This window comes from Rattus norvegicus, chromosome 7 (assembly GCF_036323735.1).
Source record: "Rattus norvegicus strain BN/NHsdMcwi chromosome 7, GRCr8, whole genome shotgun sequence".
NCBI classification, from domain to species: Eukaryota; Metazoa; Chordata; class Mammalia; order Rodentia; family Muridae; genus Rattus; species Rattus norvegicus.
In genome coordinates, this window is record NC_086025.1 from 91,536,332 (window position 1) to 91,551,311 (window position 14,980).

Here is a 14,980-nt window from a genome sequence, read left to right on the forward strand (position 1 = left end):
TTCCTTACTGTGTGCCCCACAACTACTGGAATATTTCACTGACTTTATAATACAGAAAAAGAGAATCTGAACACAAGTACCATTTATGAGTGGACCACACTGTGCCCAGAAGACAAAATAACTAAATGAAAATCTTAGTACTAGGCACATGATATTTCCCTACAAATTACTGGTCAGGGACATGTACATTCTAAACAGTGAACACACAGCACAGACAGCTACTGATGGTATACCTGATAAAGACTGCTCCATATTGTTTCATTTACCTCAGTAGCACATGAGCTTTCACGTAAGTTATCTTAATATACGATAACTCTTCTGCACCCCCCAATTACCTCTTCAGGCAGAGCGGAGTATGGTCTCTCAGAGGTTGCAAGCAGTAACACTGGAGCAAACGAAGGGATATTCTGTAATAATGTTGTGAACGTGGCCCTGAGTGTCGGGCCAACGATTTCCCACCACAAGTGGACATGCGGGACATAGACTATGCTGGGTGCTGTTCTCTTAGCTTCACGAATCATCTAATAAGACATTAAAAAAAATTATATTAGGTTTCAAAGTCAGCACATTAGTAAAATTAGCGCCATAGTAATATCCCAGAATTCTTATATAAAACCTTCAAATTTCTTGAATTTGAATGCTTGTCCAAAAACCCTCACAAACATTTTGAAGTGTTTAATAAATGCTTTATTTGGGAGAAAAGAATGTATCTAGGCAACTAGGAAACAGCAAGAAATCTACAAGGCTATTCTGCTGTACAAATATAAAATATTTTTATATCAACCAATTAAGTTTAAACATGTCAACAATAGAAAGAGCAAAATATTTGTGTACTGACTAAAAACTAATAATTGTTTTAAGTATATCAATTCCTACAATATGCAAATTTTCTCATATCTTGCAAACAGAAAAAAAGAGAGATCTAATAACTCATCCAAGGTCTTAAAAATGTTAAGTAGTAGATAAAATGTATATTATTTAATAACTAAACAATTTTATTACTTTGTAAGCTTTAAGTAAAAATAAGTTTTTTTAAAAGTTCAAGTTTGTTGGGCATGGTGGGGCACATCTTTAGTCCCAGCACTCGAGAGGCATAGGAATGCAGTTTGAGGCCAGCCTGGTCTACCACGTGAGCTGAAGACAATCAGAGCTTTGTCACGACAAAAAGTTCAAGTTTAAAAACAAAAAACAAAAAACTCAGGGGCTGGAAAGATGGCTCAGCAGTTAAGAGCACTGACTGCTCTTCCAGAGGCCCTGAGTTCAAATCCCAGCAACCACGTGGTGGCTCACAACCATCTGTAATGGAATCTGATGCCCTCTCCTGGTGTGTTTGAAGACAGCTACAATGTATTCATTTATATTAAATAAATATAAAAAATTAAAGAAAAAAAAAAGAGAAAGTCAACTCTCTAGAATTTGTCTCTGAATGACTTTTTAATCTGATAACTTTATTGGTTGGAAAACTTACTTGTGAGCATGCCTCTTCAGGAGATGTAGTACTAATGCCAAAAAGAACAGGAATGTCTAATGTATATACAGTAAATTTTTCCAAAGCATGGATTACAGCTGGTGCCAAGTGAGAACTCTGTCCAAATCCTGGTTCTCCCACTATCAATAGTCTTGGTCGAAAAGACATAGGCTGGTAACAGGCATTTCTAAATAAAGAAAAAAAGTTAATAAGATGCATTTGGGGGGAAATCTGAATGATTCCTTTAAATTGTCAATTACAAATCTTCAGAAGTCTTGTCTATTTGACTAGCCAATTATATAACAGGGCCAAGTTTCTCAAAAATAACTGTCCCAGATTTAAGAACAGTTTAAATCATAATGACAGCAGCAACAATGAATTTTGATCTTTTCTTCTTTTTTAAGACAGGGTTTCGCTATGTAGCTCTGGCTGTTCTGGAATTTAATAATATAGACTAGGCTGGCTTCAAACTCTTAAGAGATTCACCCGCCTCTGTTTTCCAAGTGCTGGGATTAAAGACATGCACTATACCTGGCCAAAATTTGATTATTAAAAAAAAAAAAAAACCTTCAAAATTTTATCTATGTGCATGAGTGCTAAATGCACGTCTGCACCACCTGCATGCAGTGCCCATGGAAGCCAGATTATGTCATGTCTCCTGGAACTAAGAGTTACAGATGGTTATGAACTGTGATACGGGTTTTGGGAATTGAATCCAAGGTCCTCACAAAGAGCAATCAGTGCTCTTAATTCTTAGCCAATCTCTTCATACTCAAACTTTGATACTTTTTAATGTAAGTGTATAATGTGTGTGGGTACAAGTGCTTGTGTAGGGCAGGCTACCGGACGGTTTCAGATGTCATCCTGAGGAACACTAGCTACCTCAATTGGGACTGGGTCTCTCATTGGACCTCACTGATTAGGTTAGATTGGGTGGCTAGTGAGCCCCAGGGATCCTGCCTTCCCAGTACTGGAATTACACCATTCCTACAAATTTTATGGGCTTTAGGGACTGAACTTAAGACTTTCATTTTTGTAATGCAAGCGTTTAAACAACTGAGTCTTCTTACCAGCCCTAACATTTTAACTTAATTACAAAGCTGATTAGGGCTGGAGAGATGGCTCAGTGGTTAAGAGCACTGTCTACTCTTCCAGAGGTCCTGAGTTCCATTCCCAGCAACCACATGGTGGCTCACAACCATCTGTAATGAGATCTGATGCCCTCTTCTGGTGTGTCTGAGGATAAGTACAATGTACTTATACATAATAAATAAATCTTTAAAAAAAAAAAAAAAAAGGGGGTTGGGGATTTAGCTCAGAGGTAGAGTGCAAGGCCCTGGGTTTGGTCCCCAGGTCCGAAAAAAAGAAAGGAAGAAAGAAAGAAAGAAAGAAAAAAAAAAAAAAAGAAAAGCCGATTAGCTGGCATATTTTACCTTGAAAAAAAAAAAACCCTCACTTTTACATACTAAAACATTCATTTGCAAGGAAAACATACCTATTTAAATGAAGAAAATTTAAATTTTCTTTTGCCTGATTAAAATTTTTTTGAGAAAGTCCATTTTCATACATTGACGGTGTATCATCATCACTGTATGCCAAATCACTCTCTAGCAAAGGGAAAGAAACATCTGCAGAATAAAACAAAAAAAAACCCCTGTCCATTAGTAATTTTTTCTTTCTCATTCTTTTTGGCTTTCAATGGTCAATCAAGTTTTATACCTGAATTTAAAGCTTTGTTTGTTCCAACTTCCACATGTGGAAACACTTTCTGTAGGGCTTCTAAGATCATATGAACAGTATTTTGCAGAAGTGGTTTCACAATGGCAGACAGTGCCTGTCCCGGTGATGTCACAGCTCTCTGGGAAGCTGGTATTATCTTTTGCATAGCTGTCTCAAAATCCTTAGCTGAGATATTAATTGAAGAGAGATCCAACTGTAGTTTCTCACTGGTGGTATAGATCTGAGGGTACCGTCGACGCAGGGCACATAAAGCAGCTTCGGCACATATTGACTTAATATCTGCACCACAGTATCCTAGAACCATCAACCCAGGGTGGGGGTGGGGGGGAGAAGAACAAAACCCTCAAATTACTGGCGGTCATGATTAAAAGAAAAATGTAAATTATATCTTTTATTAGAATATTTACAGGTAACAAAACTAAAATTTATCACTCATAAAGTGAACTTAGATGGCAGCAACAAATCAGTAACTTTTGAATGAAATATGCAAGCACTAAGTACAGAAGGATTAAGAGCAAGAATTCCCTTGTGTTGTTCTGAGACAGGATCTCTCTGTGTAGTTCTGGCTGGCACAGAACTCTTCTGTAAACCAGGCCTAGGATCTTAAATTTAGAGACCCACCTGCCTCTGCTCCTGGGCTCCTAGGATTAAAGGTGTATGTCACCCAAAGCTCAAATTCTAGTCATTTACTGTGTGATCTTTCAAAACTGGCTCAAACTCTGCAGGACTTTATCTCAATTAGTTCTCCGTAATTCACAGGGCTATTACTATTTTCATGTCTATGCTGCTCTCAAATTCCCTCAATGATCAATTTGTCCATTAAAAAAAAAGGCTTACCTATGTTTACACCATGTGGAGGTATGGAGGTATGTATGTTACAGTGCAGAGATGCACATGGAGGCCAGCAAAGGGCACTGGATTCCTGCCCAGAGCAAGAGCTACAGGAGTTGTGAGCCACCTGACAAGGTTCTGGAAACAGAACTTGGAACCTCTGAAAGAGCATTATGGACTTGTAACACTAAGCTACCTCTCTACTCCTCGATTTTATTTTTATAAATTTTTTTTGAGACTAAGGACAATTATATACTCATGGCTGACCTGATACTATACTTAACATCGTCTTAGACTAAAGACAATCCTGCCTCAGTTTCCCAAGTGACTGGGATACAGAGATAGGTCGCCACACTTGGACAAGTATCTATTCTTTAATATCTAGGATCTTGTAAGTAAACACACAAAAGAGATGGAAAACAAATCCACTGTGTTCCCCTTTCAGATCAGCCCTTTCCTCCTGTGCAGTCCGGGATGGCCACACACTTGCAGTATGTCTTTTGTTTCCTACTACCAGCACTGCCAATACGTGCTAGTACATCTGGCTCCCTCTGCGTCTTTGTTATGTGTGAACATGAGTATGTGGAGGTCAGAGGATACCCTTGTGGAGTCAAGTTCTTCCCTTCCACTTTCATTGTCTTTGAACTCAGGTCACCAGGTTTTAATTCTAAGCACCTTTACCCATTAGGCCATCCCTCCAGCCTTTTAAATCTAAACTTTAAGGCAAGACCTGAAGTGAACAGAATATTTTTCACACATGCTCAAAAACACATTTACCAACACAGTTTTCTGCTAGTTCTTCTAAAAACATGTCCACTGGTTTTGGATTCCAATCTCTTGTATGAATCTTCAGAATCTCTTTTCGAGCCTATGGGGGAAAAAAACCCTTCTCTTTTAATTTTTAAAATTTGTAACCATTAAGTTACTCCAGTAAGAAATACTTGAATCTAATACTTTTGATTATCTAAAATTTTAAAGTAACCAAAACTTAATACAAATAGAAATATGAGACCATGAAAATGGGGGGGGGGGGCACACCTGTAAGTATTTAACAAAATGAAGCAATTTCTATTTAATGTACCCAAGTTTTATATTCATTATTTATGTAAATTAAAAAATTAAACAGCATTATTCATTCATGAGCACATTAAGAAATGAGGATACTGACAGCTCTACTTATTTGCTAAGAATATATATTTTAACTTTCTTTGAGTGGGTATATGCACCTGAGTACAAATGCCTTCTTTGAGTTCAAGAGGAGGGTGTTGGATTTCCCAGTTTGAGTTATAGGTGGTCCTGAGTCATGTGATGTGCATCTTGGAGTTAAGAGGACTTAACTCCAGTCCTCTGAAATAGCTGTAAGTAAGCACTCTCAACCCTGAACCATCATTCTAGACAGCTCTACTCATATTTTACCACATGCTTCTCAAAAGCACTAAGTGGTTGGCCTAACTACTGCAGTACAATAGTGTTCTGGAAGAAGGCAAAGCTAACGAGCTGGCCAAGGACTCATCAGAAAACCATTGTAAAAGCAGTTGGAGAAGGATATGCTTAATGATAATAAATTAACCTCTATTGAGTTCTTTTGAATAATCATAAGCTCATAATACAAAACTAACATCTTCCATTTTTACTGTATCAGAACTACTCATTACTGGGAGTGGAAAACAGCTCAGCTGGTTAAAGCTTACAAGCAGGCCTGCTGAGCTGAGGTCCATCCACAGGACCACACAGCACAAAGGAAACTTACTCCCAAGTTGTTCTCTGACCTCCTCATCTGCACCGGCACGAACTACAAAACTGTTAATGATAGAAAGCAAGGAAACTTTTCTTACATCTTTATCAGGTAGACTGAAAAGGAATTCTCTGTCAAATCGACCAGGCCTTCGTAAAGCAGGGTCTATGGAATCTAGTCTGTTGGTAGCTCCAATGACCACAATTTCTCCTCTGCTGTCCAAACCATCCATAAGAGCTAACAGGGTTGAAACAATAGAACTAAACATAAAACAAAACAAAACAAAACAAACAAACCAAATTAGTATTATGGACAAAGTGAAAGACCCCACCTTAGCAGCAGTAACGCCATTTTACAAGGCTGTACTTAAGATGACTGGTTCAGGGAAAGGTTAGAACACTGAGTACACAGCGGCTGCCAAACAAGATGTGTTTGGTTGAAGGCCTGGCAACAGGAGGACTGCCGTTGAACACCTGACAATGAGAAAAGCCCCGGGAGAGGTCCCACACCCTGGTGGGGGGCCGAGTCAGCCGTTATGTTCCAAGAAGGTAGCTAAGAAACTTGCCCCCGGGCTGAACCCTTGGGGGGCCGAGTCAGTCGTTATGTTTCAGGAAGGTAGCTAGGAAACTTGCCCCCGGGCTAAACCCTTGCCATATTAGAATCCACCAATTATATCCCTGTAACCATGCATCTGCTTCTGTATGCTTGCTTCTGCTCCCCAAAATCCTATAAAAGCCCATCCTTGGTTCCGTGGGGCGCGCCAGTCCCCCGAGTGACTGAAGCGCCCGCAGGTGTCTGTGCCTGTGTATCCCAACAATAAACCAAATCCTCTTGCTGATTACATCCTGTGGTGTCTCGGTCTGGTCTTTGGAGTTGGAGGGTCTCCATCCCGAGGGAAAGTTCTCCCTGAGAGCTTTTCAAAAGAATCATTCAATATTTCTTTTGGTAAGGTTTATTTTAATGTATAAACATGCAAATGAGTTTTCTTATGGCACTTAGCTATTTTTCAATGAAAAACAAAACAAAACATAGGGATTCTAGAGAGATGGTTCAGGGGGTTAAGAACCCATGCTGAAAAAAAGAGGACCTGAGTTCCAATTCCCCAGCATTCCACAGAAGCCAGGTATCACTGAGTATGCTTATCACCTACGCACTGTGAAGCAGGGACAAGTGAACCATCAAAGCTTACTGGCCTTAGTCAGTCTAGTCAGTGAGTTTCAATGAGAGAACATGTCTCAAAAACTAACGTGGGGGGTGGGGGTGAGGATTTGGCTCAGTAGTGAAAGTGCTTGCTTTGCAAGCACAAGGATTGATGTTCAGATCTCCAGAATTCATTTAATTACTGGTGAGTGTTGCAAACTTGCCTGTAATTCCACCTCATAAGGTTAAGACATGGGACCTCCACAAGTTGGCAAGTAATTAGCTAAGTGGTGAGCTCAAGGATAAAATGAGAGACCCTATCTCAATAAAGCAAAAAGAGGAGCTTTCGAGATGATTTACAACATCAACCACAAACTTCCACATGCATCCCCAAACAGCTTGTCCACATACATGCACAAGTGCACATACACACAAAAAATGTGAAGTGGAAAGCGAATGACATTCAACATCCTCCTCTGGCTTCCACATAAATGCACGTGAGCACCACGTGCACAGATGCATACATTTAAAAAATTAAAAACAAATACACTGAAATCAAGGCTGGGATGTACGTAGTTAGGGGTAAAGTGTTTACCTAATAATATATGCAAGGCTGTGTGCTCAGTCCCCAGGACCAGGAAAAAAAAAAAAAAAAAAAAAAAAAAAAAAAAAAAAAAGACCGACAAAGTAATCTTTAGAGCCACAAATGGATCCTGGACGCAACTTTTATAAAGCATATTTCACAGGGACTTGAAAGTTCCAAATCAAGACTATATATAACATGAAAAAATACGAGGACTTTCATATAGGACAAATTACCTAAAAACCATACAACAACTCATGTGTACAATGGCAAACAAAGTAATAAACAAAGTAGAATAGATACTGGGCATTCATAGTCAAGCCATCCCAGGTGTGTAAGGGGGTATCTGGGTCAAAATAATACCTCATAGAGTAACTTTACTGGTTTAATAGTAACAAGTCTCCTTTTAAAGAGGGGGAAAACTTGAGCTATGTGTGGTAGCACACACCTTTAATCCCAGCACACAGGAGGCTAGTTTGAAACTAGCTTAGTCTACAGGCTAGCCAGGGCTACACAGAGAAATCATGTTTTGCTGGAAGGATGGAAGGAAGGAAGGAAAGCAGGAAGGAAGGAAGGATGGACGGACAGTCAAAACCTACCTATCAATTATATTATTATGTCATTTTTTTCTACATTATATATAAAACCACTGGCACACATGAAGGCAGGTAAATATGCTTTCTGGTATCTCAAAAACATCACATGTTTTGTCAATTACATGTAATTTGTGAGGCCATTGGAAAGAAGCTCTGAAATACTAAAGCTGAACTAGGACTGAAAATAACTTATGGCTGAGGAGGAGGCCTTGGGTTCAGTCCCTAGTACCTCAAAGAAAAAGATTTCAAACGAACAAAAAAGCTAACTAATTTAGACTTGGGGTAGATTTTTTGCTCCCTTCCAGTCTTGGAAAAAAAAGTGTCAAATGACAAAGAAACGCTCACTCAGTATCTGTGACTCCTCCCAGTAATCCTCAGTCCGTCTCTACCCTAACCCTCTCTCCAGCCCAGGGGCTGGGCTTCCCATTCCCCAGCTTCTGATTCCTATATGATCCAGCTACTTGGCCACTTGGCTCCTGGCCAGTTTGATCTTGGCTACTTTGCCTGTCTCCTCTTACTCTCTTGGTTCTTCCTGTCTCTATACTCATTGCCTGGTTCAGTCTGGACTCTGGATGAACTCTACCTCCTATCTACAATATAACCCTATTCAACCATACCTAGTATCAATCATGTCCTCATTTTCATTAAAAAAAAAAAAAGTACAACCTTTCTATCTTCCTGTTTGTTTGCTCAAGGCAAGGTTTCTCTATTATTCCTGGCTCACTTGGAACTCACTTTGTAGAGTAAGCTGGCCTTGAAATCAGAGATCCTCCGGTCTCTCTGCCTCTTGAGTGCTAGGATTAAAGGCAAGTGCCACCACATACTGCTCATTTTTTTTTTTCCTTTAAAATGAGGTTTGGTATTCTAAAACCCGTAAAATTACTGAGATATTTTTATTTGACCCAGGTACCTGTGGTAGTTTGAATAAAAATGCCCCTCAGACTCTTGTATGTGAATGCTTAAGTCATCAAGGAGAGTTGGAACTTTTTGAAAGGATTAGGAGGTATGGCCTTGTTGAAGGAAGTGTGTCACTGGGAGTGGTGGGCTTTGGGGTTTCAAAAGCCCATTTAAGATCCAGTCCCTTTCTGCTGCTTGTGGATCATGAATGTAAAGCTCTCAGCTACTTCTCCAGTGCCTACCAGCAAGCCACCATGTTCCCTAACATAACAGACTAATCTTAGGCTGTAAGCAAGCCCCCATTTAAATGATTTTCCTTTTTTTTTTTTTTTTCTGGAGCTGGGGACCGAACCCAGGGCCTTGCGCTTGCTAGGCAAGCACTCTACCACTGAGCTAAATCCCCAACCCCATGCTTTTCCTTTTAAAGAGTTGCTTTGGTCATGGTGTCTCTTCACAGCAACAGTCAGTGACTAAGACAGCACCTGAAAGTTAGGAATATATCTCAGTGGTGAAGTACTTGCACAAAATGTTTAAGGCCCCAGAATTAGCCCTTGCATTTTTGAATTACTACTGAAAGTTTAAAAGGGGGAAAGTAGGGGGGCTGGAGAGATGGCTCAGTGGTTAAGAGCACCGACTGCTCTTTCAGAGGTCCTGAGTTCAATTCCCAGCAACCACATGGTGGCTCGCAACCATCTGTAAAGAGATCCGATGCCCTCTTCTGGTATATCTGAAGACAGCTAGTGTACTTATATATAATAAATGAATAAATCTTAAAAAAAAAAGGGGGGGGAGTGTCTGAATTAATTGGCAACATTTAAGATATTTAAATATTGAACATAAAACTTAATAAAGAAAATCTAATTCTCGGGTGTTAGTTGTAGACAGGCTAGAACTACAGATAATTGGCTAGGTCAGCCACATTCTATACACAGCCTTGTTATTATCAATGCCTGCATCACACAATAAATCTATAACCAAGACTTTTAAAAGTGTATTGATAATAACCTGATACTCAAAACAGGTTAACTTTAAAAAAATCTATATCTATGTCTATATAGATATGAATATGTATTTGGGTTTCTTTCATGACTTATATTTTTCATATAAATATAGTATCTTAATTTTTTTAAAAAATTTTCCTTTTTATCCTTTTCTTATATATTATATCCTAACTGCAGTTTGCCCTCCTGCCCCTCCCACCAGTCCCCCCTCCACCTCCCTTCATAAAACAGCAGGCCTTCCAGGGGCCAGACATGGCATGACAAGCACTATGACCGAGCATATTGTCACATCAAAGCTGGACAAGGTAACCTAGTAGGATAAAAAGGGTCCCAAAGGCAAGCAAGAGTCAGAGACAGCCCTCACTCACACTGTTAGAATTCCAGAAGAACACTGAGCTATACAACCATAATATATATTCATAGAACCCTAATCTGTGTAGGCCCGCATGAATCCCACTCAGTTAACTCTGTGGGCTGAGTTCTTGCTTACCATATAATTCTTATCTTTTATATAACAACTTAATCATGTTTACCTGTGAATCTGATCTTGCCTGCTAGATCGTACTGGAGCCAGACCATCGATTTCATCAAAGAATATAATTGCTGGGCGCATCTGATAGGCCTAAAAGAGGGTCCAGTAGTCCAATGTTACCATAAAAATATGCAAATATATTTAATCAAAGAGATCCAATTCATTTTCACTCAAATTTATTATAAATATATAACTTATAAATTGTAATATATACAATCTATTTTCATTCAACCTTGCTTGCCAGTTTGTCATTTATAATACTGTTCATAGGACTAATATAAATTCCAAAATTTTTAGAACTTTACATACATACATTATATTAATATAATTAATTTTATTTGCATTTTTATCTTGAAATATCTAAAATATTCTAGTAGCTAGGGCAGATCTAATTTCATAATGAACACAGGGTTATATAGAAGGACCCTACCTAAACAACCAACCAAAACTAACCAGCCAACCATAAAACTCTCCAGCAGTGTGCCCCAGTGAAGCAGAATATTAGTATTTTACACTACACTGTCAATACAACCCGGCCTATGAAGCAGAAAGGTGTCAGGGAAGAGTTAGTTACCATTGTTTCCACATTGCCAAACAAACAATCCACTCCTCCTTATGAGGTCTGAGTTCTCAAACCCACGTGGCAGAGGAGGGAGTGCCTGCATGAGGGAGTTGCCCGCAGTGGGCAACATGTTGAAAGACCATTCTATAAAACTGTGAAAGTGAAGCCTAGATTGCAATGGAGATCCCAGGATGTTAGTGATGTCAGAACTGTGAGGACACCTGACAAGGACAGCTGTACACAGGAGTGAAAGCAGTCCAAGAGATTTTTGAGATGTGAACTCCCAGATTTCCATCTCTGCACCATGCCCGCTACTTGCAGCTGTGCCAACCACTGTGATAGACTCTTATCCCTCTAGAACCATAGGCCCAAATAAACTTTATTCTGTCATTATAAAAAAAGGAAAATCCACATAGGTAAAAATCACCTGATCAAATAGCAATCGTAGCTGTCTTTCAGATTCTCCTACCCATTTACTCAGACAATCAGCACCTTTCCTCATGAAAAACGCCACTCTTTTATCCCCTCGACTACACTCATTGGCAAGTGCTCTAGCAACCAGTGTTTTTCCAGTTCCAGGTGGTCCATAAAACAAACAACCTCTGCAAAATATGATAAAAGCTTTCAGTATTAAATTAAAAGGTAGACTACAGAAACAAAAGAACCTATCTCATAACCATTTTAATTAGTTAATTTAAAACATTAATCTGAAGGTTTCATTATACAAAGTACAAGTTAAAACTCTGAGAGTTAGTATCAACACAATATGAAAACTTAAAGGATCCCTTTAATTGAAACATTTTCCTTTATTACCTGATTGTGCACATTGTATGTGATTCTCTTACCTTGCATATGCAGTCATACAACACAATCATGCAATTCTCTCTTGATTTTTTATATGGATAAGATAGTATTTTAAGGAGACATATAAAAAATTTGTGTGTGTTGGTTTAAAAAAAATCATTAGTGATTCTGTGTGTAGACTAGAGAATAACTCTATGGAACTGGTTCTCTCCTTCCACCACAGTTCTATGGACACCAGGTTGCACCAGGCTTGTGATTAGGGGCACCAGAAGATGCTCTTCCAGAAGACTAGAGCTTGGTTCCTAGCATTCAAGTCTCATGGCTCACAACAGTGTAACTCCAGCCCTATGGCTCGAATGACCTCTTCTGGCCTCCACAGGCACTCCCAGACAGGTAGCATACTCATACTTAAGAGGACTAGGGAAATGGCTGGGCCAGTAAAAGCACTGGCTGCACAGACATGCACACCTGAGTTCAAATCCCCAGAACACATGCAAAAGCTGACTGTGGTCATGTGTACACCTGTAACCCCAGGGCTGGTGGGAGGATGAGGGAGGGCTGCTCCAGCTTGTTGGATGGCCAGCCTAGCTCCAGACTCAGTGAGTGATGGTCTCAAGGTAAGTATTGTGGACACCTGGCCTCCACATGCTTACATGTGCACCTGCACCCACATCTCTAACACACACACAATTTAAGTAAAAAAGAAGTCAAGAGGGCTGTAGAGATGGCTCAGCCTTTAAGAGCACTGACTGCTCTTCCAGAGATCATGAGTTCAAATCCCAGCAACCACATGGTGGCTCACAACCACCTGTAATGGGATCTGATGCCCTCTTCTGGTGTGTCTGAAGACAGCTACAGTGTACTTATATGGAATAAATAATTAAATCTTAAAAAAAAAGTCAAGAGAAGTAACAGTAGCACTGCACACACTGTGGCTATAAGTAAAAGCATTTTTATATTACCTTGGAGGTTGAATTTTAAACTTTTCAAAGACTTCTGGATAAAGTAAGGGAAACAGCACCATCTCTTTTAGAGCTGCAATGTGACTGGACAGGCCGCCAACACTATCAAATCGCACCTGCAGTGAAACAGGACACAGATCTTAATTAAAATTAAAACACTGGGGTTGGGGATTTAGTTCAGTGGTAGAGCGCTTGCCTAGCAAGCACAAGGCCCTGGGTTCGGTTCCCAGCTCCGAAAAAAAAAAAAAAAAGAAAACAACAACACTGCCTTATGTCTTCACAATCAACCCACATCAACTGATTAACAATAGTATTCCAAAGATATTTTTAATGTTTATTTTATATGTAAGTCATCATGTGGATGATGGGAATTAAACTCAGGTCCTCTCTAAGAGCACAAATGCTCTAAATGCTGAGCCATCTCTCCAATTCCCCAAAGATTTTTGCTTTTAAAATATAGATAAAAATTTAAGTTTCTGATAAAAAAGTTTTATTTACCTGTAAGACAAAGTAACTGAAAATACACCTCAAGTCAAGCACAAATTTTAAAATACTCACTGAAGAATCCAGTTGCATTGGATCAACATCAGCAAGGTTTGCTCCAATTTTCATTCGATCTTTATAAATTCCTCTTATTTCATCTTTCCGAAAATTTAGTGGGAGGCACCTATTAAAAAACACACGCACACACACACACACATATAAAGACACACATCAAATCATCCTTCTCTCTAAATTCCATGTTACAATATTACTCATTAAAAAATGTTTGGGGCTGGGGAAAATGGCTCAGTGGGTAAAGTGCTTGTTGCCAAAGCAGAGGACAAGATTGATTTAGTTCTATTAAAACCTATTAATACCCAAGTCTACTAAACTATGGGCAGAGGCGGCAGGCCCTCTGTAATCTTAGGACCCTGGAGGTAGAGAAAAGGATTCTCCAGAGCAATCCAGTTAGCCCCAAGGATGAGCTCTAGGTCAGTGAGACCGGTCCTGCCTGAAAACCAAGTGGAGACTTGGGACTATGGGACATAGCCAGTGAGCCATCACGTATGTGCTGCTTGGCATGGTGGCAGGTGCCTGCCAGCACTTGGGAAATTAGAGAGTTCAAGATCCTAAGCCGTTCACAGCAAGTTCCAAGCCAGCGTGAGCTACATCAGACCTTGTCTCAAGAACAACAATCAACCAACCAATCCAGCCACCCAACCCTCCTGTTTCAGTAACCATGTTCAGTTCTACCATCTGTTCCAACTGTAGATATTTCTGATAAGGCAGGAGTTGGCTTTGTATTAATGTCTGGTGCAACCTTTTAATCAGCTAAGCTGTACGTATTATTCCTAAATTATTCTTTCTCATCAGCCATAAAAAGGTATTTGAGGCCAGCAATGTTTCAGAAGCAATGTCAAGTCTGACAATGTAAGTTTAGTATCTGGAACCCACACAGTGGAAGGAGAAACCAACTAAATCAATCCTCTAACCTCCAAGGCAAACCATGGCATGCATGTATGCATAAGCTGACATATAATGCATATATAATTGTAAGAAAAAATATTTTAAAAATACATTTGGTAGTTTTAAAAGTCATCAATGTAGAACTCATCCATTCTACCTCCCTCTCCCAATATTTTGTTTGCTGAGATCAGGCTCAGAGACACAGAGCCCAGGCTGGTCTGATCTCGGCCCCAAAGTGCTTGAATTAAAGGTGTGAGCCCCCACACCAGGCTCAGAGCTCACCTGTTAATAGCTCTATTTCGGTTCCTTTTTCTTCTCCTCTCAAAGCATTCATCTTCAGAGGAGGAGGAGGAGGAAGTAGAATCACTACTGTGGATGGCATGCCTTCGCCTAAATAGTGAAATTGGAATCACAATGAAAAAAACAGAAAAGGGGGCAGAGGACTTAAGTATCTGAAATAGCCAATGATCTAAAAAAAATAAATAAATAAACTTTTATTATACATAATATAAACTTAAGATGATACTGTTACTTGCTATGTGTTAAATGGTAACCCTTGTAAACATTCCCAAAAATCTGTGATTTCAACACAAATGATCCCTAGGGTTTTGAGAAATGGTTTGTAAAGCCAGAATAAATGAGAAAATAACTTATCTACATACCCAGGACCCTTTCTGTAA

At 39.5% G+C, this 14,980-nt stretch overlaps 1 protein-coding gene across 5 annotated transcripts in view; it reads right to left on the bottom strand.

Annotated features, from left to right (window-relative positions):
- Positions 1-14,980, bottom strand: part of Atad2 (ATPase family, AAA domain containing 2) — a 42,613-nt gene that overhangs the window by 12,706 nt on the left and 14,927 nt on the right. For 4 of the 5 annotated variants that reach the window (NM_001134879.1, XM_039079207.2, XM_063263559.1 and 1 more), the window contains 11 exons: positions 14,583-14,690; positions 13,410-13,518; positions 12,852-12,967; positions 11,513-11,687; positions 10,525-10,613; positions 5,875-6,034; positions 4,817-4,907; positions 3,188-3,502; positions 2,964-3,096; positions 1,469-1,655; positions 336-521 (listed from right to left, as the gene is read on the bottom strand). In NM_001134879.1, coding sequence (NP_001128351.1) covers positions 336-521; positions 1,469-1,655; positions 2,964-3,096; positions 3,188-3,502; positions 4,817-4,907; positions 5,875-6,034; positions 10,525-10,613; positions 11,513-11,687; positions 12,852-12,967; positions 13,410-13,518; positions 14,583-14,690 — 1,669 coding nt within the window. The remainder of the gene's footprint in view (positions 1-335; positions 522-1,468; positions 1,656-2,963; positions 3,097-3,187; positions 3,503-4,816; positions 4,908-5,874; positions 6,035-10,524; positions 10,614-11,512; positions 11,688-12,851; positions 12,968-13,409; positions 13,519-14,582; positions 14,691-14,980) is intronic. The other variant, XM_039079210.2, reaches the window with a different exon arrangement.